The sequence below is a fragment of the Hirsutella rhossiliensis genome, assembly GCF_020360975.1.
Source record: "Hirsutella rhossiliensis strain HR02 chromosome Unknown scaffold00006, whole genome shotgun sequence".
Lineage (NCBI taxonomy): Eukaryota > Fungi > Ascomycota > Sordariomycetes > Hypocreales > Ophiocordycipitaceae > Hirsutella > Hirsutella rhossiliensis.
In genome coordinates this window covers 2,861,370-2,884,169 of record NW_025408672.1, presented here as the reverse complement: position 1 = coordinate 2,884,169, position 22,800 = coordinate 2,861,370, and the positions used below count along the sequence as shown (strand labels likewise).

At 59.2% G+C, this 22,800-nt stretch overlaps 4 protein-coding genes across 4 annotated transcripts; 1 reads left to right on the top strand and 3 right to left on the bottom strand.

The window, feature by feature from the left end:
• Nucleotides 1-7,821: 7,821 nt before the first annotated feature.
• On the bottom strand, nucleotides 7,822-9,462 carry HRG_06536 (transcription factor IIA, alpha/beta subunit domain-containing protein; the record flags this gene model as incomplete). The annotated part of the gene is made up of 4 exons (XM_044865007.1): nucleotides 7,822-7,906; nucleotides 7,969-8,633; nucleotides 8,694-8,885; nucleotides 9,343-9,462. The coding sequence occupies 4 exons, from the start codon at nucleotides 9,460-9,462 to the stop codon at nucleotides 7,822-7,824; spliced, it is 1,062 nt and encodes a 353-aa protein (XP_044719947.1).
• Nucleotides 9,463-10,447: 985 nt separating this feature from the next.
• HRG_06535 (WD repeat-containing protein slp1) lies at nucleotides 10,448-12,309 on the bottom strand (the record flags this gene model as incomplete). The annotated part of the gene is made up of 2 exons (XM_044865006.1): nucleotides 10,448-10,569; nucleotides 10,632-12,309. The coding sequence occupies 2 exons, from the start codon at nucleotides 12,307-12,309 to the stop codon at nucleotides 10,448-10,450; spliced, it is 1,800 nt and encodes a 599-aa protein (XP_044719946.1).
• A 992-nt stretch (nucleotides 12,310-13,301) lies between these two features.
• HRG_06534 (galactose oxidase, central domain-containing protein) lies at nucleotides 13,302-15,680 on the top strand (the record flags this gene model as incomplete). Its single annotated transcript, XM_044865005.1, has 6 exons — nucleotides 13,302-13,710; nucleotides 13,763-14,171; nucleotides 14,226-14,230; nucleotides 14,279-14,693; nucleotides 14,753-14,993; nucleotides 15,057-15,680. The coding sequence occupies 6 exons, from the start codon at nucleotides 13,302-13,304 to the stop codon at nucleotides 15,678-15,680; spliced, it is 2,103 nt and encodes a 700-aa protein (XP_044719945.1).
• A 1,802-nt stretch (nucleotides 15,681-17,482) lies between these two features.
• HRG_06533 (C2H2 transcription factor (Sfp1)) lies at nucleotides 17,483-19,873 on the bottom strand (the record flags this gene model as incomplete). Its single annotated transcript, XM_044865004.1, has 6 exons — nucleotides 17,483-17,587; nucleotides 17,654-17,834; nucleotides 17,893-18,422; nucleotides 18,486-18,942; nucleotides 19,209-19,507; nucleotides 19,565-19,873. 6 exons carry the CDS (start codon nucleotides 19,871-19,873, stop codon nucleotides 17,483-17,485), a joined length of 1,881 nt encoding a protein of 626 aa, XP_044719944.1.
• Nucleotides 19,874-22,800: the final 2,927 nt, after the last annotated feature.

The window sequence follows — 22,800 nt, the reverse complement described above, 5'->3', positions numbered from 1 at the left end:
AGAGTTGGCAGAGCTTGGTTGATAGAACCAGTCATCGGAAGGGCAAATCCGGAACTGCTAGGGAGCGGAAACCTTTTGTGCAAGACCCCGAGGCAGACGCAGTGAGTCAGATGAGCAGGGTACAAGCGGAAAGGGACCAGGAGCAGGGACGGAGGGGAGGATGGGTGGGTGACGGAGTTGACGCCCGGGGTACTCGAGAAGATATGGAAATGCCCGACCCGGCGACGCATGACCAGGGAAGGGCACACTGAAACATGCATCCTCCAGTACCGCAGTACCGGTAGCTTTCTGGTGCGCCACAGGAGTCTGGTTGCCAGCTCATCGAGAGGAGTAGGAGTAGCCAGCGTTGGGCGCGAATCATACGTCTTGTAAGACAAACCGAGCGGCAAGGGGAAATGAGGGGAACGAGGCTCTAGGAAAAGCAAAAGGGGAAAGCCCACCAATATCTCGTGAAGGAGGACCTCGAATCATGAGCCAACTCAGGTCAGGCCTTGGAGAGGCTAGGCTTGCTCGTGGAAGGAAGAATTAGCCAGACAGTTGGCGGGGCGTCGCAGGACCGGAAGCCGAGCTGAAGCCTGATGAGTTGTTCCTTGGTCTCGCAGTGATAAGCGTTGGTCCCTCGTGTGCTGTGCTGTGCTATCAGCCAGCCAGCTTCGGTCGATGTTGGCGGACCAAAGCTGAACGTGGTAGTAGAAGCTCAGGGGCAATTACACATTGAATGAGTCGGCAGCAAGACTGGCTCGGAGGAGAAACTTAGAGCAATGAGACGGGCCAAAGCCGAGGTGAAAATTTTTGAAGCCTGTCAGAGACGAGAGAATTGGATGCCCAACGGAGGCGAAGAGCAATTCGAAGAAGCCAGTCGGGAAGAGGCGGGCGGCAGAGCTTCTAATAAGTCTGGGCAACCATGGAGAGCACTGCGCCTGTGTTGTGAATGTGGAGCGCACACGCGCGCGTCTCGCTCTATGTATGTATGGTGTATGGTGGGTGAGTGAGAGCGTTTGTGTCAGTCTCGGGCGACGGCGGGTGGGATTGAGCGACAAGGCGCAGGCGCAGGGGCCGGACAAGCAGACAGGGACAATGAAGGCAGACGAGCCCGTCTCGGAGACGGAGACGGAGGACAATTGAGCGAGGGGGAGGCGGCGCGCAGATGGGAACAGAGTTTGTGGGCGGGCGCGTGTGTGCGACGGTCAGGAGTCTGGCGCCGCGAGGACGGGCTGTGGGAAGCTGGCGGTCGCTGGAGGAGCCGCTGGTGCCATGAGGTCGGTCGTTGGGGGGGGTTAGACTGGCGTGGATCGAGCATCAAGGGGCGGATGGCATGGCTCGTGGTCGGTAAGGTTTTCTCTGCTCGCACATTCTGGATGTGCGGTGGTAGTAGGTACGCTCTGGATTGGATTGGGGGTGGCATGAAAGGCATGGGTGGTTGGTGGTGGGCGTGGCCTTTGGACGGGGGCGTGGGGGTAGAGTTTCGTCGAGGTAGCACAGGGGAGGGAGCTTGAAGAGGTAGAGCGGTAGAGCGACATGTAAGTTACTCCGTACTGCCCAGGGCGTGGCTTCCGTCTTGCCCGGCAAAGGCCAACATGCCTCACCCTCACTTGCTGTATCCGTGCGGTACCTGCCATGGCGGCGTTCAAGTGCTCTTTCCCCACGAGGCACTGGCGGTCGGGCGCGCGCCACCTTGTCCGAGGGCGTCACTTTCTTCATGTGCTCTGGCTTGCCCGAGCCATCTGCTAGCTGCGCATCAGGCCTCGGGGACGGAGGTAACTTATATGGAAGGTACTATAGAGCGGATCCAGGTATGGGCACCGGTCCCGTACCCAAGGACACTTATAGTTCGCGATTCATGCCTACCTACCGGGTACCAAAGGGGTGCCAAAAGGATACCTGCTGCTCGGTACACTTCCCGCCCCCCAATATATCACCTGCCGGCAGGCACCATGGCCTGCTTGCAGAAGTTTGATGACGATTTCTGCTCTCGAGCCCATGCAGCCGGCGTCTGGATCACTATCCATCCCTCTGTATGTACATACCTACATAATACCTACCTAGGTACCGGAGGTAGGTTGGGGAGCTCCGAGGGAATTCGACAGTGGGGCTCACCCAGAGAGAAAAAATACGATGCCCCATAGTCGTACTTTTGTACAGCAGTTCGTTAGGTTCCCACTTCTGCTACCCACCCGTGCGCTAAAAACGCGTGCGTAAGAGGCCGTTATTCCCCCTTGGGCTCGTGTGTTCCCCCCCAGCGGCGAGCGACGGCTGGCGTAGGTGAGACACGGCGTTAACAGACGACGGAGCCACGGTCCAGAGATGAGGCAGAGCGCTGCCTAACAGCCCCCCCCCACCTCGTCCTTTAAACAAGATGAAAATGGAGGCCAAGAAGGCGGAAAGTGTGCAAGAATCTTGGCTTGGAAATTGGGTCGCTCTTCTCGCAGGTACCGTGCCTCCAACAAGACTTACCTAGGTACCTCAACTTAATTACCTTGCCTTGTAGTACCTGACCCTACTATGTGCGCTGGCTTCGGGTGTCGCGTCTCTCGTCAGCGGGTCCCGCAACCAGTTTTAGTCGATGGACAAAGTGCGCATTGTTGGGTCGGGCCGTGTCTTTGAGCGTGCCGTCCCATTTTGGTGTGGGGGGGCCCTGCCAGCCCTGTCACCGCGCGCGCCGTTGCAGAGCCCTTCCATTTCTCCAGGTTGCTTCTGCGCCAATGTACTGCATACCTGGTATTCCATGCACCCCTTTTTGCGGTCCATGTCTCAACTTAGCAACTACCTACCCTGCCTATTGTGGTACCCATGGTAAGAACTTGGGATGGTTGGTCCGACGACTTGCACCTGGACTGAGGGCCTGTTACTTCTCGGGTACTTACCTTCCTAGGTACCTACCCTACGTTCCAAGGTATCCGTAGGTACCTAAAATATGTAAAGTGTACCTTACTCATTCTTACTGGATGAGGTACCTACCTATGGAAGCGGCCCCCAAGCTCGGCTGACTTTAGTCTTCCGCCGGCGGCCTCCTCCAGTCTTTCTCATACAGAGATGGCCGAGCCGACGGAAACATGCATTGCATCTAAGCAGGGTACGTAAGTTGTCCTTTTTTGCTTTCTTTTTCAGAGACGCGGGGGAGGGAGGCCGAGACAGCCCAGACGCGTGGGAATCCAAGGCTCTGGTCGACCACCGGCCCCTCGGCCACCGAAGAGCGTCAACAGTTCCGGAGCAGGTACGGAGTATACCGCCCCCCCGTCCCCGACGCTGCGACATATGCTTTGCCCTGTGTTAACTCGAAGCATGCACAGCAAGGCGGCAACCATTCGCCCATCTGCCTTGGCACATAGCCTCTCTCTGGCCATCTGCGCTGAGGACACACAATGAGACGTTGCCAGCCATGTTGGCTTCGCCTCTGCTTCTGGATTGCGCAATGCTGCCCAACAGTGGGCTTTTTTCGGCCGCACAAGTGCAGTTTTTGAGGCGCGCGCAGACCATGGGTTGCCCGTTGATGCATCTTCGCATCCATGCCAACACGGACTAGGTCGGCCTGGTATTTAGCACTGGCAGACGACGTCGGGTCGGGTTGCGCTGCATGCTTCGCATGACGACGGGGACACACACTTTGTTGTGTGAAACCTTGCACCACGGCAGCCCTGCATCACCCGTCTTACTCTATTCGCATCTCCCGCGGAGACCAGGCGCCAAGGAGGGAGCAAAGAGACGGGGTATCCGCGTCCCCAAAAACCCGGCGCGCTTTTGGTCTTTGGCGGTGCTCCGTGCTGCGGCCAGAGTCGAGGCTTCTGGCTGTTAGCCGCCGTAAACAAGCGCCAGACGGTGCATGGACGCATCGTTGATTGCCGCCGGCCAACGGCCTCGACGAACCAACCCTCGACATGTCGTCCCAACCGTGACATGCCTACGCGCTGACTGGTGGGCTGCTGACGTCGGGTTGCCGTCGGCGGTGCCGTGCTGTCGGTCCTTTCGGCTGAACTGTAAGTGTTTTATGTAGGGGCTCCTGGGTGAGGTGGTAGCGACCTTGAGCCGCCTAGACCTGCCTTGCCGTACCGGTCTTGGGTCATGGGCGGTCAGATAGATGTACTGTACCTACAGCCGACACACCTGGGCTACCCTGGACCTCGACAGCTGCTGACATCCATGGATGTCTCGGAGCCGGCCCTCTGCTCCTTGATCCCACCAGCAGACTTGCTGCCTGCTGCCTAACTCCCCTTCCTCCCAGGCCGCCTAATTACTGCATCACTGCAGATGTTCCTACCAATCCCTTGGGCGAGCTTCCAAGATGTGGCTGCATACGACCCCTGGGCTTCGCTGCCGTCGCATCTCCAGCTCTCCGGAGCATCCAATACGCGCCCACTTCGGTCATGCTCTACAGTACGACGAGGGAAACACGACAGCGCTGGCCAGTTGGCGAAAATGGACAGGCTTCTGCGGCCGCGAGCATCCTCCAACACCGCAGCCACATGCCACCAGACGTCACCAGCCCGACTTGCATGGCCTTGCAAGCCGCCTCGTCCAATGCCTGTCCCGGCCAGGCTGCTGAAGCCTTCGCTCCGGCGTTTGATTCGTTCCCGAGCGCTTGGGCCCGTGTAGGACAACCTTGGTCGCGGTGGAGAAGGGAAGGAGACATGCCACTCAGCACACCAGTTGTCCAGGCCACCACGTCTCGCCTGGCCCGCCGGGGTCAGCTTTCCCGCGCCCTTTCCGAGATTCTCCTCGCTCATAACTTGTTGGTACACCGACTGTTGTCATGCTGACTGATGGCGGAGCCGGCCGGCTTCATGGCCGCTTTGCTTGCCGTGGCCAACAGCATATCCTGGCAGCGATCAATCTGGCAAGGGATTCTGGCAAGGGATTCTGCCCAAGAGTTTCCCGATGCCCTGGGTCAAGTTATGCTGTCGTTGGTGCCCTTTCTTGGTGTGCAGAAGGCGCGCGAAAACTTGTGTGTTGGCTGAGGCGGTCAGCAGAGGCCAACTTGCAGCAGGCTGTCGACCTGTCTTGCGTCTCCGTCATGCCATTTCCCAAGGGAGCAAAAAATGGCAAAAGAAAGACGGAATGGTGTGTCCTGGAATTTACTACTGGGAAGTTGTTCACAAGCAGCAGACGCGGCGCCGCTGCCGCGCTGGTGCCGTCGGATGCCTCTGCAACTCGACCATGTCGAAGCGACTTGCGAGCTCGTCAGGAATCGGCCTCTACCATCCCGCCTTCCCATCTTCCGAGACCTCCAGGCCGACAGGCCCGAGGGAGGACGGACAAATGAAGTCGTTGGACCGAGTGTTGTCACGGCCATTGATGGTGAGACGCATTGGCATGACGGAGCAGCAGCATCCATTGACTCGTGCAAGATCACACTGGTTTTAACGTTGGGCTGGGAAAGGAAATTCTGTGGGAATTAAATTCCGAGTTGCCCACTTGCAGCTCGCGCTCGTCATTCAGTGCCCTTGAAGTATCAACACTGTGGGTTGGCATAGGCGTTTGTGTCTATGGACTGTCAAAGCCACGTCCCATCTCAGGGCGTCGATCAGATCTGCACTGGCACCCAACCAGGCTACAAGAGTGCCTCGGTCTCTTTTCTGAAAATTCCCCGTCCTCATTACCCGTCGGCGAGGGATTCTCGTGGATGAGTTCGTCGTGTGCCGTGCTGGCGCAGGCCGAATCCGACAAGGCGCTCACTCTCCGGTAGGGCCGTGGCGCGGTGCCGTTGCACAACGAGACGGAACATGCGTAATGTCGAAGGTGGTGGAACAGCAAGAGTGCAGAGATGTACATGGTTGGTTCGCCTCGTGGTTCACAGACGGGTGTGGACCAGGCCACATCGATGAGCAATTTACCCCTGACGTTGAAGTAAGTGCTTCACGGGCAAGGGGACGAGCAGCACGATGACTTGGCATCTTGGCGAAAGGAACATGGCCTGTAAGCAGGCGAATGCTCGCCGCTCTACAGGCGCAGAGCCCAACGATGGCTAACCCCTACCAATGGGAACCGGCTGCAGTGGACAGAGCAGGGTTGGTCATTCGGGACCAGACTAACGGCATGCGCTTGGCCAGGCCGACGGCGAAACACCCGTCGACGAAGAGGCGTGGTGAAGGCAGTTCTGCAGCGTCGATGAGCCAGTCGCGAGTGGGCTTGCGTCTGGCCCGGGGTTCTGGGAACAGGCTTGATGCAGGCCGAGGGGCAAGCTCCCGTCGCGAGGGGGAGGGACTCGGCCTGGCATGGGGGCCCAACACCATGTACATGGACAGACGAGGTGGTGTAGGCAGCTCAAACGACCCGGGCGTAGGCATAGACAGTAGTGCAATGCACGCACGATCCCCTCCCCCACACACGCACTCACACCATCATGTCTGCAGCCTCCGCTTCGGTGCGCCGGGCCGGCGATGCTTGTCTGGACGACGGCGGCCGGGATGTCGTCGGCTGGGCCAAGCGGGCGGTCCGGCGTTTACTCGCAGCATTCGCCCGTGTTATCTCGCGCTGGTCGACGAGGCCGAGGATTGGACACGGCACGACGGACTGGCTGTTTCTTTTCCCCTGGGAGGGGAGACGGGGTCCATAGGAGTTGACCACCCGCGGTCGCCGCCGCGCGCTGGGATGGCGACGGCTCGCCCCATTTCCCGTCCCGTCCTCCCCCCCCCCCATGGGCCCAGCACACTCCCACGCTCGGCATCCGACGACGAAGCGGGCAACAACGACAGACAGGCTCGGTCGAGGGGAGCCACAAACACCCGCGTACCGCACTGGAAGCGAAATCTCCGAGGCCCTCGGGCGGATCCCTGCTGTCCGGGCGGGCCCCGCTGACGTGATTGGCCGAACCAGACTGTCGGGTCGATTTGGGGACGTGGCGCGCGTGGGGGTTCTCCCGAGCCATGTACCTTTTGCACGGAGCGAACCGTCGCCCGTGTCCTTTGTTTGCCCTCCTCGTTTGCCCTCCTCGTTTGCCCTCCTCGTTTGCCCTCCTCGTCTGCCTTCCTCGTTCCGGGCACGGGCGAAAAGACGATGAGGCGTAGACGGAGCCACGGATACGCGACACGAGCAGGTCGGGTGCTCACCGCAACTGCCGCCCGCCCCCGTTTGACCCCGGCCTGCCATGCTCGTCTCCGTCGGCGCAAAACAGTCGTCTGGCCCGCCCGCATCATGCCCGGCCCCGCGTGTCTGCCTAGGGCTGTGGGGCGGTCGGAGGAAAGGGCGTTAAATGAGAGGGCGTCCTCCCTCTGCCACCTCCAAGCGCCGCCCGCTTGCTTCAGTCCCCGGCCTTTCGCGAGAGCGAGCGCCCGGCCCGCATCGCCCATCGAGCGAGGACAAGGGGGACTGTCGGCGTGTTCCCGCTGCCAGGGCATGCAAAGGCAGCACAGTGCGGCCGGAGAGACCACTTGAAAGCCCCCTTGCAATCTCGGTTGCCGCCCGTCTCGCGCGTCAGTCATCAAACTCAGGCCGCCTTGGCATCGTCGAGGCGCCATCTCACGAGCCTTGGCTAGAGGCCAGGGGCATTCGTTCTCTTTTCTCTCTCTTTTTCTTATTGTTTCCGAATACCAACTTGTCGGTTTTTAAACTGTGCCGCCCCGTCTTCTTATAATACACCAGTACAGAATGAAATCGCGAATGCAAACGCCGACTCCTCTTGCAAATCCACTCTTTCCCAAGCCGCACCACCTGTCGTCAAGGGAAACCCTCCATCCATCTCAATTCAATCTGATCCTGTCTTGAATCTTGCGTGACCGTCGCTGCTTTTCCTGTGCGGGCCTGGGCAGCCGCGTCGCCTCTGTGTACCGCTTCTGCTTGCCCGCACCGGAGCGTCCGAGTCTAGCCAGACCCCTGACTCCTGATAACCTACCACTCGTACTCACCAGTGGCCTTGTGGAAGACGTACTCCTTGCCGTTGACCGTGAGCACACCGTCCTTCAGCGTGCATTTCCTGGCGAGATACGTGTCAGATTCTCCTCGTCCAAGTGGGAAAAGCCCGGATAGCAAGCATACCACTTGTTTTTGACGCGCTGGACCTTGTCATACATGCAAAGCATGATGTGGCCCAGACCTTCGTCATCAACCTCGTCGTCGTCGCGATCCTCCTCGGGATCGTCCAAGTCCGAGTTGATAGCGTCCTCGTCATCAACGTCATCGTCGTCGTCGTCGTCTCCACCGTCAAATGCGGCGACGCCCTTGCCTTTGCCTCGCTGCTTGGCCACTTTGGCCGAGCGTCCGGTAGCCTCCTTGAGAGGCACCATCAAGCCGCCACCCTCCATGGCCTTTGCCTTGATGGCCATTTGTTCGTGCAGCATGCGATCAATCTCAACTCTGCCTAGCTCATGCAAGTTGCCACCGACCCCGCGCTGAAGGAGAACCCCCTCGAGGCCATCCTCGTCACCAGCTCCGTCCGTCTGCCCGTTGCTGATGTGATTGGCTGCGTCTGCCGTCTGCTGGGGACCCGCAGGATCACCCGTCTCTTGGCCCATGGGTTGCCCGGGCGCTTGCTGAGCTTGTGGCTGCGGCTGCTGCTGTCCCATGCGATCCTGAATGGCGTTGATAGAGCCAGCAGCCCGCATGCCGTATTGCAACTGGAGCTGCTGGGCGGCTCTGTTTGCGGCGACGCTGTTCTTGTTTTCCATGCCATTGTAGCCGGGCTGCGGAGCCAAGGCATTCGGCTGAGAACCAGGCTCCTGTTTCACGTTTTCTTGCCTCACAACGCCAGGCTCCTGCTTTACCCCGTTCGCCGGCGCTCCGTCAGCCGTGCCCACGTTGGGCAGAGACAGCTCAGGGGTGAACTGTGCCTGAGGATGACTCTGACTGGAAGCTGCCGGCGCAGCGGGGGCGCTTTGAGCAGGCTGGGGCGGATCAGGCTTGGGGTCCCATGGGAAGCGAGCCACGTCAAGCTGAGAGAGCTTTTGCTGCCATCCCTATACGTCCCGCGTTAGCAGGTCCAACGGTCTGCCTCCTGGCTAGCAGACTATCGGCAAGGGAGAGAGAGGGCAGCAGTGTTGATGGAAAAGGGAGCAGGAAGCGCTGCAAGCAAGGTGCTGGCCGCGGCAGACGAGAAGGGAGGAGATGGAGGGAAGGGGGGTAAGCAGCCTTGTGAGGGGCGCCCGTCCGTGGCCAAAAGACCCATCAATCCTTGTGCTCCGGCCAGTCCACTCTCCGCCCAAGGGACCAGGTTCATTGAGGATATCTATTCGTCCAAACCATCCAGGCACTCGCCTCTGGCAAAAGGACCGAGTGTAGCAACTGGATGGGTGGGTAAACACATACGGAGACCCAGAACAACCGCGCCTCACTCAATGGGCAAAGAGGCGGGCAGTGGGTTGATTGTTGGGCGGCGAGGGACAAAAGGGAGCTGGCTGGGAAGAGGCAACGAACCTTGCGCAACTCCTCCAAGACAGAATCGTCGACGCCGCTCTCCTCAAAGTCGACTCGCGAGCTATTGATGACCTCCTCAATGATGGATTGATAGACGCTTCCGACCGCCTGATTCGACATGATAACCCTTGCTTGCCGAGGTGCTGTGCACGCTCAATCACCCTGGTCGGTCGGTCGCAGTCGCTCGTCGTGGTGGCGAGCCGCTTGATCTAGCTAGAAGAGAAGAAGCCCGTTTCCGCGTCGCAATTTTCAAAACACCTCGTCCAGGGCCTCGAGGCCGCGCCAAGAGCAGCGCTGCTGATTCCGCCCAAGGGAGGCACAGCTATCTGGGAGCGAGCAGCAGCACAGCACGATAGGAGACAAAGCGAGATGCCTGCGAGAGGATCAGCGCCTGGCGAAGCTAGAGGTTTGTATGCGTTTTGGTTCCAGCGATGGGGTCTCGCGCTCCCGGTCTCGCCGTTTGGTGTCGTCGGTCGTTGGGTGAGGTGAGGTGTAGTGGTCAGAGTTGCCTTGGCTAGGTCGACGTTGGACTTGTAGAGGCTCTTGAGCTTAGTCAGCCTCGACCCGTGGGCTATCTACCTAATCCGTCTGTGCCTATCGCACGCACTTTTGCGACTTTGGGTTGTGCTGTCCGTCCTCCACCCATCTATCTATCTGCCTTGCCTGTGTGAGAAAGCCCACCAAGAATGCACAAGCACGGCACCATCATTGCAGCTCTTCAACGTTCACTGCACAGCTCGGGGTCCGCCTTGGCTCGTCGTCAGGCCACCAGGGGATCCTTGAGTCACCTCATATTGCAATCCCATGACTCACACCTGTGTACAGCATGCTATCTACAAAATCTTCATCAATAGCGATTCAGTCGACTTCGTCTCATTCTCTACCGCAGAGCGTATGCCTCGTCACGTTCCGTTGTGGCTCATCCTCTGTTCCCGTCATCAATCGCCTTCGTTCAGCGTGGAGAAGCTCTTTCGTACCACGTGCGACAAAGAGAGCCCAATAACTCCCAAAAACGCCGTGCTTGCTTGCCATTTCACCGCTCCATGATTCCGGGGTCAAATGAAACCATCTACCTACCGTGCACCGACTTTGTTAGGATACGCGTCTACCGAATCGTCATCTGCTTGACCATGTCGGCCTTGCCAGACGCTCCGGCACCGCCAATGCCTCCAGCGGCTCCAGCCTTCTTTTCAAACACTTTCCAGAACTTGAGGCTCTCGTCGGCAGCTGCAATGCTTGTTAGCCTCGTGCATGCTCGAGGGGCTGCTGCATCATGGTATCCAACTCACCAGCTGTGGCCAGCATTTGGCCGTCGGGGCTGAGACAGCTATGCAGAACTCGGCTCTCGTGGGCAGGGATCTCGACGTTGCGCACCAGCGTCGGGTAGCTCCAGATGCTGAGCGAGTTGTCGGGAAAGCCGCTGGAGCTGACAATCTCACGGTAGTGGGGGCTCCAGCGCAGCGACGTGACTTGAGATCCAGTGTCAATGCTGTTCACGCGAGCGCCCGAGGTCGAGTTCCAGAAGTGGATGTGACGGTCGTACGAGCCGCCTCCGGTGGCCAGCAGGTTCATATTCCAAGGGCACCACGCGAGGGCCTTGACGGCCGCCTTGTGGTTCGTCTTGGTGAACTTGGGAACAGACAGGGACCGGGCGTCCCAAATGGAGACCAGGTTGTCGTTGCCGCCCGTAGCAAGCTGCGCACCGTCCGATCGCCACTCCAGGCCGCACACCTCGGACGTGTGGGAGACGAGCTCGGCAACCTTGTGCTCGGCAATGCGGACGTCGTGGTTGAAGACCAGGCCGCTCCGTGCGCCCGTAGACAGCAGGTGCTTGCTCCAGCCCATGACGCCAACCCGAGTATCGTGGCCAAACATGCTGCGAATCTTCTGGCTTTCGGCAACGTCCCAGATCTGAACCTCGCCGGTTCCTAGGCCGACGCCGACGTAGGCACCATCATCAGACCACTTGACGCTGCTGACGTAGGTGTCGGCGGGGCTCTCGAGCAAGCAGCTGACGCTGCCCTCCTCGGCAGACCAGACATACACGCTGCGTTCCAGGCCGATGGCAACCTGATTGCCCGAGCTCCAGTCGAGCAGGTTCAGGTAGTAGTCATCGATGAGGCCTGGGGCGTCGAGTACACGCTCGGGGGCGGTGGCGATGCGCCGACGCAGCTGTGCAGAGCTCGTGCTGGCAGGCTTAAGAGGCCTGTTATACTGCTGTCGAAGGTCGATGGGCTTGGAAGACTCGGGGGGGGCAGGTTTGAACTCGAGAATCCGGGTGCTCAGGTTGACGCCGCAGGCGCTGGCCAGCGAGTCCTGGTAGGCAACCGTATTGGGGGATGGCCGCGAGTAGCTCTCCGCCTCGTCGTCGTCGATGTTGAGGCTCTCGAGCGCCGCGACAGCCTCGTCGGCCGCCGATGACAATACCGTCGAGCTCTCGACGTTGCTGCTCTTGTTGCGTTGGCGGTCACTCAGGCTCAGCTTGCTCGAGCCCGAGTTGGCAATGGCCGAGCTGGCTCCGCGGTTGGGGATGAAACGGTCGCCGCTGTAGTTGAGAGTCGTCTTGTTAGACTTTTGGCGCAGCGGCGCCTTGCGGGATTTGGAGCTAGCAGGCGTCTTGCCGGTTCCGGTCAGAGCAAAGTCGGACACGCCCAGCTCGAGGGCCTTGCGTGGCGTCTGGACGCCGCGGGCAATGTTGGACTTGGGCGACTCTTTGTGGGAGGCCCTGGACGCAGGTCGAGAAAGGTGTGCCATGAGGTTTCCCCCATATGTCGACTTGGAAGACCCGCGGCAGTCATTGGTGGCGCGGCCCTCGGGGCTGAAGGGGGACGAGTTCAGGTTGACGGGGACGGTGGTGGTGGAGGCTTGGCGGGGAGAAGGGGTGAGGGGCATCCGTCCGCCGGCGGTGCGAGACGAGAAGAGTCCCTTGTGGGACTTGATGGGGGTTGATACTGATGCGGTGGCCATGATGAGCGAGGGGTGATGTGCATCAGCTATTGGGAATCTCTAAACGAGTAGCAAGTGAATGCGTCGACAGAGAATCGAGCTTCAGTGGTTGTCGAACGAGTTCCAAGAGACTCTAGCTAAAGGTTCCTGGGTGGTTAGTATTCTTGTGTTCTGTGCGCAGTGTTCGACGAAGATCGAAGGTGCCTCCACGAAGATGGCGAAGTCGGCAAGGCGATCAAATGGCTGCGAGAGCGATGAGATCTAATGGACTTGAGTGCGTGAAAGACGTTTGGGAGAGAGCTTGGCAAGCGAGGACGCTTTGCAGGAGGGAGAGCAAGCGGCAGAAGAGCGGGTTTGGAGATGGAAGCGGTTTGTGAGGGGAGAGGACCAGAGGAAGGTCGTCGCTCATTCATGCGCTTCCTTTTATTTACTTGCGGCCCCACCAGCGGTCTGGCCGGGCAACGGTCAGGGGCGAGGGTCGGAGGGGCTGCGACCGGAATAATTAGCACCCGGCTCCGCGCACTTGGTCGGCCGGCCAGCGCGCCAGGGCCGCCCCTTGCCCCGCAAAATCCCTGCAGGGGAAGCCGGGAGCGGCAAGCATGCATTCACCTGACGACGCTCCATGACGGAGACAGACACAGAGGCGCATTTCTCACCGGCGGTCAAGGTATGAGTACAATCCCTTTGTGTTCCACGCCTGGCTGTAGGGAGTACCCCGTGCCCCGTAGGCATGCAGGTACGTACTGATGGGCCAACCGTCAGCCCCCGTTTCCCCCCGCCAGCAGATTGAAAGCGAAAATTGGAAGGAGAGACAAGAGGTCTCGACTTCATCCCATCGCCCTTCCACTCCACCGCGGTCCGGCCCATCGTCGCCACCAGCAGCGTCATTGCGGGCCCTCCCCCTCTTCTTTCCGCCTCTCCCCGGGAGCCTTGTCCTCGTCCAGGCCCAGCAGTTCCAGTCGCGTCGCCGCCGACTGACTGCGTCGCCGGGCAGATGACTCGGTAGAGGCACCATGGCGCAACAACCGTCAACGCCCGCTGCCTCAATCTTCGGCGCCCCAGCGACCCATGCTGCCGTCTCGCCTCAGCCCCAGCCCGGCCCTGGACAGGCTCTGTCGAGTGCCGCACCCACCCCGCCGTCGGCCGCCTCGTCGTCGAATACCTACATCATGCCCAACTCCCCAGCCAAGGCCCGCCCCGTGTCCGACGGCTACCGGCCTAAGATAACCCGTACCCTGGGCCAGCGGCCCGCCTGTCTGGTCAACGCTTCCGTGACGTATTGTGGCAACAATCGCATCTACGCCTTTGGCGGCTTCGACCAGTACACCGACGAGGTCTACAACCACGTCCTGCGGCTCGACCTCGCCTGCCACCAGTGGAGCCTAGTGGACAACTATGGCGACATACCGGGTGTTCGCATGGGTATGGCAGATCCCTGGCTGCCACCGCGTCCTTCTTTCTGACTCTAATGCAGGCCACACGGCTACCCTGTACAAGGGAGACAAGCTGCTGGTGTTTGGCGGCGAAAACGAGCACCGCACCTACCTCTCCGACCTCATCGTCTTCGACCTCAAGACGGCGCACTGGACCCAACCCCAGGTTTCCGGCCCCATACCAAAGGGCCGAGCACGGCACGCGGCAGTCCTCCACGAGGACAAGCTCTTCATCATCGGCGGCATAACGGGACAGAACAACTATGTGCTCGACGACATATGTTATCTTGACTTGCGCACCTTTACATGGTCCAAGGCTTGGCGCTTCGTCGGCCGGTTCGACCACTCGGCGTACATATGGGATGGTCGAGTATGGGTCTTCGGCGGTCTCAGCGCCGACATGGACAAGATCAGTGATCTCTGGTGGTTGGATCTCAAGGGCAGCCCCGAGTTTGATTCGCGTCCGCACTTTGGCGTATTTGACCGTCACTCGGCCGCAAACAGAACAAGTGGCTCTCCCCGGCCCCCTTACACCATGGCTCCCGCCCCTGTTATAGGGACGTCTGGGTATGCAGCCAACTCTCGGACGGCCCAGGTCAATCCTCCGTCATTTCAACTAAAGACGTACGCTCCGCTGGCACCCGGCTCCATCTCCGCCGTCAAGTTCATTTCCGGACCGACGATCCCATCGCAAGGCTCTGGTATTCACTACCACGCCTACTCGTCGGGCACGCTACTCGATTTCGTGACCCCGGCCCCAACCATCACGCCCCGCGAGTGCTCCCTCTCGGCCCTGGATCTGGCAACTCTCCGCTGGCAAAAGCTTGCGGAGGGCCGCGAAATATTCAAATCAGGATATAGATGGCACTACTGTACCATGAACGAAGATGGTACCAAAGCATGGCTCCTCGGCTGCCCAACAGATCCGGCTGCGACCGACCTTGGGCCCAATGGCTACGAGGAATATCTCAGGTAAGCCATGACGAATATCCTCTCCAAACTCGCTCTAGCTAACCGAGATGGCTCTTCAGCGACATCATGGAGATTGACCTTCGACGATATGGTTTTCTCGGCAACAACATGGCGCCCGAGCCTCGTACCGAATCCCGGCAATCTGCCACTGCACGGGCACTCGACTCTCCGTCCAAAGGCCTCGGAGCCGACCTAGCCAGGCTCTTCAACCATCCGCCCGAATCCGGCAGTGGCACCGACTTTGTCATCACCGCCTTGGCCGAAGAGTACGACCAAGACGACGCTCAGTCGTCCAATTTGGTGCGGGCCGACGAGCTGGCTCGCAATCAGAACTGGCTCGCGCCAGATGCTCCCACCTCTCAGCCCATCCATGTCCACAAGCTCATCCTGCAGGCGCGCTGGCCGCATTTTGCACGCCTATACAACTCTCAGATGGCAGAGTTTCATACGAAAAAGATGCACATTCCTGAGCCGTATTCCGTCGTCAAGGCCTTCCTCCTATATCTCTACACGGACAGCATTCGCGGCACAGTCGAGCCCGAGAGCGATGCGACGACGGACTTGTCCGACGTGGCTGGCCTTCTCGTCATGTCCAACATATACAACATCCCGCATCTCCGTCTCCTATGCGTCAACCGTCTGGCCAAGGAGCTCGATGTCGAGCACGCCTGCGTCATCTGGTACTGCGCCGGTCTGGCAAGCGAGGAGTGGCTCCGCAAGCGTGCGGCCACGTTCTGTATGACGCATTGGGGGCGCATCGTCCGCACCCAGGGCTTCCTCCGCTTGCCGCGAAGCGCCCTTGTCGAGCTTTCCCAGGAGATTGACATGGAGGGCCGTGTTGTTGCTGGCGAGGAGCTCGAGTGGGGGAACATGCCTGGGCGGTACGGCGACATGAGCCATGGCACGCGGAAAGAGAGCATCAGCAGCAGCCAGACGCAGCTGCTCGAGTCCGAGGCCGACGATGATGATGGCATGGAACTCAACTGAGGACGTCTTCTCGACACTCTGCGATCCGTGTTGCGCGTTGGAGGAGGATGCGTGGCGGTTTCAGGCGCATCCTTCTCGTGTCGTCCTCTTTTTTTTTTTTGACGCGTTTCTTCTGTCTACACTCTCGCTGGATGCATTGCACGGCGCTTTGGCTTCTTTCTGCCATGTTGTCATCTCTTCCGCTCCAAGTCGGTTCATCACGGCGTATGCCCGGCCATCTGCCTTACCTTAGTTGCAATATAGATACCTCGGCTGTTCTCCGCCCGCGAAAGCCCAAGCAACCGCCGCAAACCGCGGTACAGTAGCAGTGAGATGTACATGTGTGAGTCGTCGACGTCACCCCACGCCGGACCAGCATTCTGCGCGCTCCATCTGGCGAGGACGATGGGATCGGCGTCGTGGAACAGCCCGGCGCCGAGGCTGCAGGGGCCGGCTGCCTCTGTAAAACCGGGTAGCTGTGTTGGTTGTCAGATCTGACTGGCCCGCTCGGTCCATCGAAGTGAGCACGTACACGGAGCAACCGTGCCCTTGGGGAACCGCCATTTCCCCAAGGGGGCCAGTCACCAATCAAAACCCAGTGACAAGTTGCCAAGATGTTCGCGTGAAACCGCGGGAGTCAGCTCGACTACACACACATGCACACACACACACACACACACACACGCTTGCATGAGCCGACCGGAGCGGAATGCCTTCACGAAGCACAGACCCCACTAACGGATAGTAGTCCTTTCCTATCTCACGCCGTAAACTGATCATTCTCTTTTCTCTATGGCCTGGAAACTTTTCTTCATGGTGTGCAACAAAAAAACTCCAACGAGACATAGCCCGCCCTTTTCCTTCCCGTATCCATAGCCGCCGGACCGACGGATCAAAAAAAGAGGTATCAAAGCCGCCAAAGACACGCGCTGCAGGCAGCCAAGAGCATCCAACAGAACTAATAAGATTAAAAAAAGGAAAGAAGATGGCGAACAAAGAAACACGCCAGAAAAAAAGGGTTAAAGCGAGCCAACGGAAGCAAGCAAGTGTGAAACTGGGACGAGCAGCAGGTCCGCAGAAGCATACCGAGAAAAAAGTCGAGATGTTTTTCGCTATACTGCCGTTTCTCCAAACCCTCGTACATTTCAGACCAAACAGGGGAACCAGTCGCGGTGCGCCCCGGCCATGCATGAACCTCACACAATGCCGCTCTTCCCCGGTGCCAGGCTCGGAGCTCGTGCACCTGTACCGATTCTGCGCCTTGAAGGGGAGGAAATGATCGCTGCATGTCGTCGCTCTCTATGAAGACCGAAAGGGGAGACAAGACATAAAACCACACCGTAAACATGTACTGGCGGCTTCTCTGGGAAGCCGTCAGACGTAACCGTCGAGATGCGGGGGGAGGCATCAACGAACCATCGACTGGGCAAAGGAGGCCGTTGGCGGTGTCGAAGGTTGCTGAATGCCGAGGTATCTATTAAATTCGACGGGGGTATATGCACATGGAGGAAGACCGGCGCCGAAGCTTCAAGAGTGCGACAAAGGAAGACGTTGGGCCATGTCGATCCAGGGCCCTTGTCTTGGTTCCAGGAAAATCCGAAGCAATAACGCCGTCGCGATGCGCCATGCCTGCAGAGTCAACCACAAGCAAAAAAAAGGCCGAAGAGAGATGTCGCATAGGAGTGGGGAAGCAGGGGTGCTGAGAGGCGTGTAAACACTCGCGCCGAGTATTGGTGCGAATAGGCTCGATGCGTCGACAGTCGCTTGTGTGACCCAATGTCCGCAAGCTGCTTCGAGGGTAGCGGAGTGTCGGACACGGCTCTTTACTGCTGCATCGCTTGGTCCTCAGCCAACCCGGGTAAGGCCAAGCCAGCTGCAAGGGCTTGGAGCTTAAATTCCGGATTGCAGGGGAGAGAGTGAGCTTTGTGCTGTGGCCTTTGTCAGACATACGGTTCGAGGCAAACGGAGAAAGCGCGGGCCATGACTCGACTTACGTATTTCAGGCCGTTCAGGTTCTTGTAGCGCTTCCCGCAAGTCTCGCAGTTGAAAGGCTTCTCCTTCTCCATGCCCAGAGTCCCCGGGTATGGGGCGCTCGTCTCGGGGTTGACAATAGAAAATGTTCCGTCGCCGTTTTCGTGCAGCTGCTGCGTCTGGTGGCCGTGTGCCTTGTGATATCTAATGTGGATTAGCCAAGGGCCCGAATGAAATGGGCGAAGTGCCTCTGGGTACTCACTTCAGTCCATTCTGGTTCTTGTAGGCCTTCTCGCACCCGATGACGGGGCATTTGAACGGCTTGTGTTCCTCGGGCATCATCATGCTCTGGAGACGTTGGAGGAGCACCTTGTTAGTCTCGATATCAGCGAACTGGCCCTGTTGCAGGCCGAGTGCTGCCAGCTGCTGCTGAATGGTTCGGTTTCCTGCGGGGGCTGCGCTGTTGGGGCTGAACAGGTGCTTTCCAGGATCGTTGATGCAGAAATTGGATTCGTTGTTCCCGTTGCCGGTGAAGTTGCCATCTCCAATATCGGCACTGTTGCCACCGCCCAGAGGCATGCCCGGCAAGTCCTCGTCCATATCGTCCATGCCAACGGCCCGTTGGTGCTGCTGTGGCAGTTGCTGGTGGGTGGTGAGGGTCGGCGTGTTGACAGATGAGACGGTCGGGTTGTGCTGGAGTCCAAAGCTGGCGGCTGCAGGCGTGGGCGGCTGCGAGGTACGCAGACCCTGCGTCAGGCCAGATGTATTCATGTTAAGCTGTGGGCGCTGCTGCTGGCCAAACAACTGCCTTGTCTGGTGCATCTTGTTGCTGTCGTCGAGTTCCATGGTGCCAACAGCATCGTCCATCTCCATGTCCGCAACAGCGTCCATGTCGTCATGCATGTTGCTCGCCATCGAAGGGCTCATCTGGGCGCTGCTGGGCCCCGAAATCTGCGCACCAGTCATCTGGAAGCCTGAGCTAGAAGACCGCTGCTGACCGAGCTGGGGAGAAGACTGTGTGTGCATCTGTCCGGGCCCGGGAGTCGTGCGCGAGCTGGACACGGCCGAGGCGCCTGGCATGCCGACTTGGCTGAACTGAGAGAAGGCGTTGTTGCGCGACGTGTTTGGGCTCGGCTGGGTGTGGGCTTCCTCATAATGCTGGAGCAAGTCATGGAGGTTCGGAAGGATCTTGCCACAGCAAGTAAAGTCTCGCATGAAGTTGGCTTCGAGTTTGGGAAGATACGACGATGAGTGGAAAGACGACGACTGGGGCGCGCCAACAGGGAACGGCGATGTGCCCAGCATCATGATGCTGCGACGCGATGAGGTCAGTACAAGGGTTCAAGAATTGTCGGCTGGCGAAGAATGCGCCCCACGATGTGGCGGCACGGCGCACTCGCGCAATAGGAAATCAGACGCTGCTGTGGAGGTAGGGAGGGGGTGGAGGGGGAGAGCGCGGGGGCGGAATGCGGTCGCGACATTCTTCATGTCTCGGGCAGTGAAAGAAAGACGGGGCGGAAATAAATAACGGGCGCGCGGGGTGATGCAAGGGGAGAGGGGGACCAACAGGGGACTTACTCGTCTCGAACGAAGCTGCCAAAGGACATGCCTCCCCAGCTGACGCCGCCCATGAGGCTTCCAGCCAGAGACTCTCTTCGGTTCCGGTTGACGCTGTCGCGGTTCTGGTTGTTCATGTTGATGGGCTTGGGGCCGGCGCTCACGAAGGAGTCGTGACGGCCACGACCGATGGCCGAGGCATCGAGGGCGCCGGTGGTCATATCGACGAGGTCGCAGCCGGCGAGGTCGTCGTCGGAAATGGCAGAGTTGAGCGACGAGGACGAGGCCTCGTCTCGCCTCGGGGGGGCGACGGCAATAGACTGGGCAAAGCCGGGGCTCTTTGTCGGTCGCAGAAAAGAAATGTCGGGGGGCGTTGCCGGCTGGGGCGACGGTGACTGTGTGAGCGACGCGGTCGAGTTGATGAGAGAGGCAGGCGAGTGAGCAGATGCGGGAGTAGAGACGGGGACGAAGGTAGAGGCCGAGGTGGTGGCGGAGAAACAGGCAGCCAAGTCGCCGTCGGCGCTGGTGCCAGGGTTGGTGCTGGCCCAGGCGGTGGCGCTGGCGCTGGCGCGGTCGCAGGGGGCGACGGCACTGGGGTCGGTGGCGGTGGCACCCCTACAGCTGCTCCAGCGCTGCTGCTCGTCTCTGTCCTCGGCGCCCTGGAGCCACCTGAGCGCGCTCCGCATACTAATCGCAGGCGAGTCGACGGAGAGGAGGATGATGAGGATGCAGTGCAAGGGAAACAAAAGGCTTCGAGGGCGAGCGAGACGTGTGCCTGTCGGTTCGCTGCCGCACGTCTTCTTTGCGCTTTAGTTGCTGTGGTTTGGACCTTCGTCTGGTTCCTTCTCTCTTGTCCTTGTTGTTCTCTTCTTGTCGCTCTTGTCCGTAATATCGGAGGTCACAGCCAGGTCGGCGGCGAGAGACGTGTGTAGATGGGTGCGGAGAGTGGTGTCAAGAGGTCAAGAGGCGAGAGTTGGGAGGGAAGCAGGCGGCCGCAGAATGGTGAAGAAAACGGCGCAGGGACGAGGGGGAAGCAATATGATTCCCAAAAGGAAAAAGAAAAGAAAAAGCACGGCAAGCGGCCTTTATGATTCCGTGTCAGCTTGCGTTGAGCTTGAGTGGCTTGTACGGCTTGAATGGCTTGTACTCTTGCGGTGTCTTTAAGGTTCGGTCATCCAAAGCGAGCTTCGCCTTGGAGGCAGATGATAGGCACAGTGTCGCAAATGACTGTCGAGTGACGCACCGTGTGAGTCTTGTTGGTGCGGGCTCGTTGGCGGGCGTCGCTAGTCGAGGATGGCTTGCAGGCTTAGGAAGAAGGGGGAGGGGGGGGGCGCAATGGTGTAAGTCGGTTGGGCGTCGCTCTCCTGAGGACAGGCCAAGGCCAAAAGCACATGCGCATGCCACGGAGACAAGGAAGACTGGGATCTTGGGCCGACTGGGTGGCCGGGGACCGCTACTCTCGAGAGGGGGGCACCACGACGGGAGGCGACCGAACGAGTCAAGGCGGGTCTCAGTCGGTCAACGACGTGCGGTGTTGTTGAGTCGTGTCTGGACGAGGACCCTTGGACCCTTGGTGAAGAAGGCACGTGATGACTCTTAGCCCAGACAGAGCTCGGTTTGGTACCTTCGCGGGGGCGGGGGACCAATGAAGGAGAGGAAGCAGCTACCTACTTGTATGCACCATGTGTGCACCATGTGTGCGCCATTCATTGTCTTGTATGCTTTGCATCTACGTCTACCGAGTATTGGGAATGTGGAATGCCAAGTCCTGGTATACGACGACCGAAAGCAGTACAGTGAATGGGTGGGAACGCCCACTCGAGGATGGCGAATGGAGGCCATCAAAGGCTAAAATGACGATGGGGGCAGTTTGATGGACGAGGCGCCGCCTCTGTCTGCCTCCAGGCCGCAAAGAACGGTGACGGGCTGGGGGCGTGCAAGGCAAGAGAGGGAGAGCTGCCACGTGCTCCCGGGCAACTAGGACCCAGGTAATTAATTACTATACTGTACGGAGTACCTACCTAGGTAGGTCGCTACTGTACTGACATGGAAGCAGCATGGAAGAAGCCACTTATAGGCTCCAAGTCTTATTACTTGCCCAAGTCAGGGACCTGTCTCCGAGATACCAAACGAAACATGAAATGTGTTATCCACCACGTCCTTGGTGCCGGTGGAAACCGTACATTTCCAGACAGACAACCTTGATTCCGTGCCTTGCCTTAGTTAACCATGCTTTGGATGGGGGAAGCCACGGGAGGTAAAAATCGCAGGCGCAGCAGCAGCGTCATGTCCCTCGTCGTGCCTGAAGTGGGCCAAGGTTTCCACTAATGGCAAATCCCGAGGCAGTCAGGGCAGGGAGGCCCCTGAGGCACGTAGACCTGCCGCCATGCCGCATCGAGTCGATGGCTCGCCCCGGAACTTACTGTGCTGTATGTACAGTACCTGCCTACCTAAGGTTAAGGTGGGTAGGTAGTTAGTTCACTGTACAGTACCTTCCAGGCTGCCTTTGGTGCCTTTGGTACCTAAGTAGTAGGTAGGTACTTAGGCACTGGGGAGGGCGCTGTTTAGTTCCTACCTTAACCTACCTACTGTACTTACTAGCCGAGGGCATGCGGTTGGTTAACCCCTCGGCGCTTGAGCTGGTGAGCAAGAGGTGCAACTGGCGTCACTTTGACTCTTGGGCCGCACCTGCCACACCACGTCGACTTCTATTGTGAGTATGTCCATACAGAGGTACTCACCAACATGCGTCAAGCAAGCAGAGAGGGCTTGCATCTACCGCGTGGCCAGAAGTTGGCGATACCGTATCTGCACTCTGATCCTTCTCCCTCCACTTTTTCCTCGCAAACTCTGGGGCCGCCCGGACTTCACCCCCAAAAACTGTGTCTTGGCTTGGGCCTGCCAGCCAGAGTGCGTCGCGAGTTCGAAATGTCAACGGCGCCTGTGCCTACCTGACCACTCACAGAAGCAACTTCGTAGACGCACCCCTACAGATGCTCGTTGCTGAGAAATCGGCCACATATGCATGATCAACACAGGCCCAAGGCAGCAGCAGGCAGAGACCAGGCGACGAGGACGGCACAAGTTGCTTGCTGCCTGTGCCGTGCATTTACCTCTTGCATCGGTTTGCTGAGGCTCCTTCGCCGCCATCGAGCATCGAGCTGCGGGCGGCCCCCGTTGTCCGTCCCGTCACCGACTCGCCCTTCCACCACAAACAACCGCGACGCCCCCATGCTGCGCGCTTACTAGATCGCAGTGCAGTCCTTGCCAACGGAGATGAGGGCGAGGCCCCCCGCCATTGCCACGCGCATGCCCCCCCGACAGCTCCGACTTCTTGGTACCGGCGCTGAGACTTCGCTGGCCGTACACCTGCACCGAGGACAGTACATGCGGTATTGGCAAGCACATGTGCAGGGCGCAGTGACACTACCTACTGTGCGTCTCTGCTCATGAACGGCCGTGTAATGATTCTACACCGCGCTGGTGACGTCTTACACGCACTTGACAACCCCTCCCCCTGCCCTTAGCCTGGACCGAGCCCGTGGCCATCGCCAGATCTCGACGGTGGTGGCTCATAATAGCAGCTCGTTCCTTCACCGCTGGCTTCCTCCCT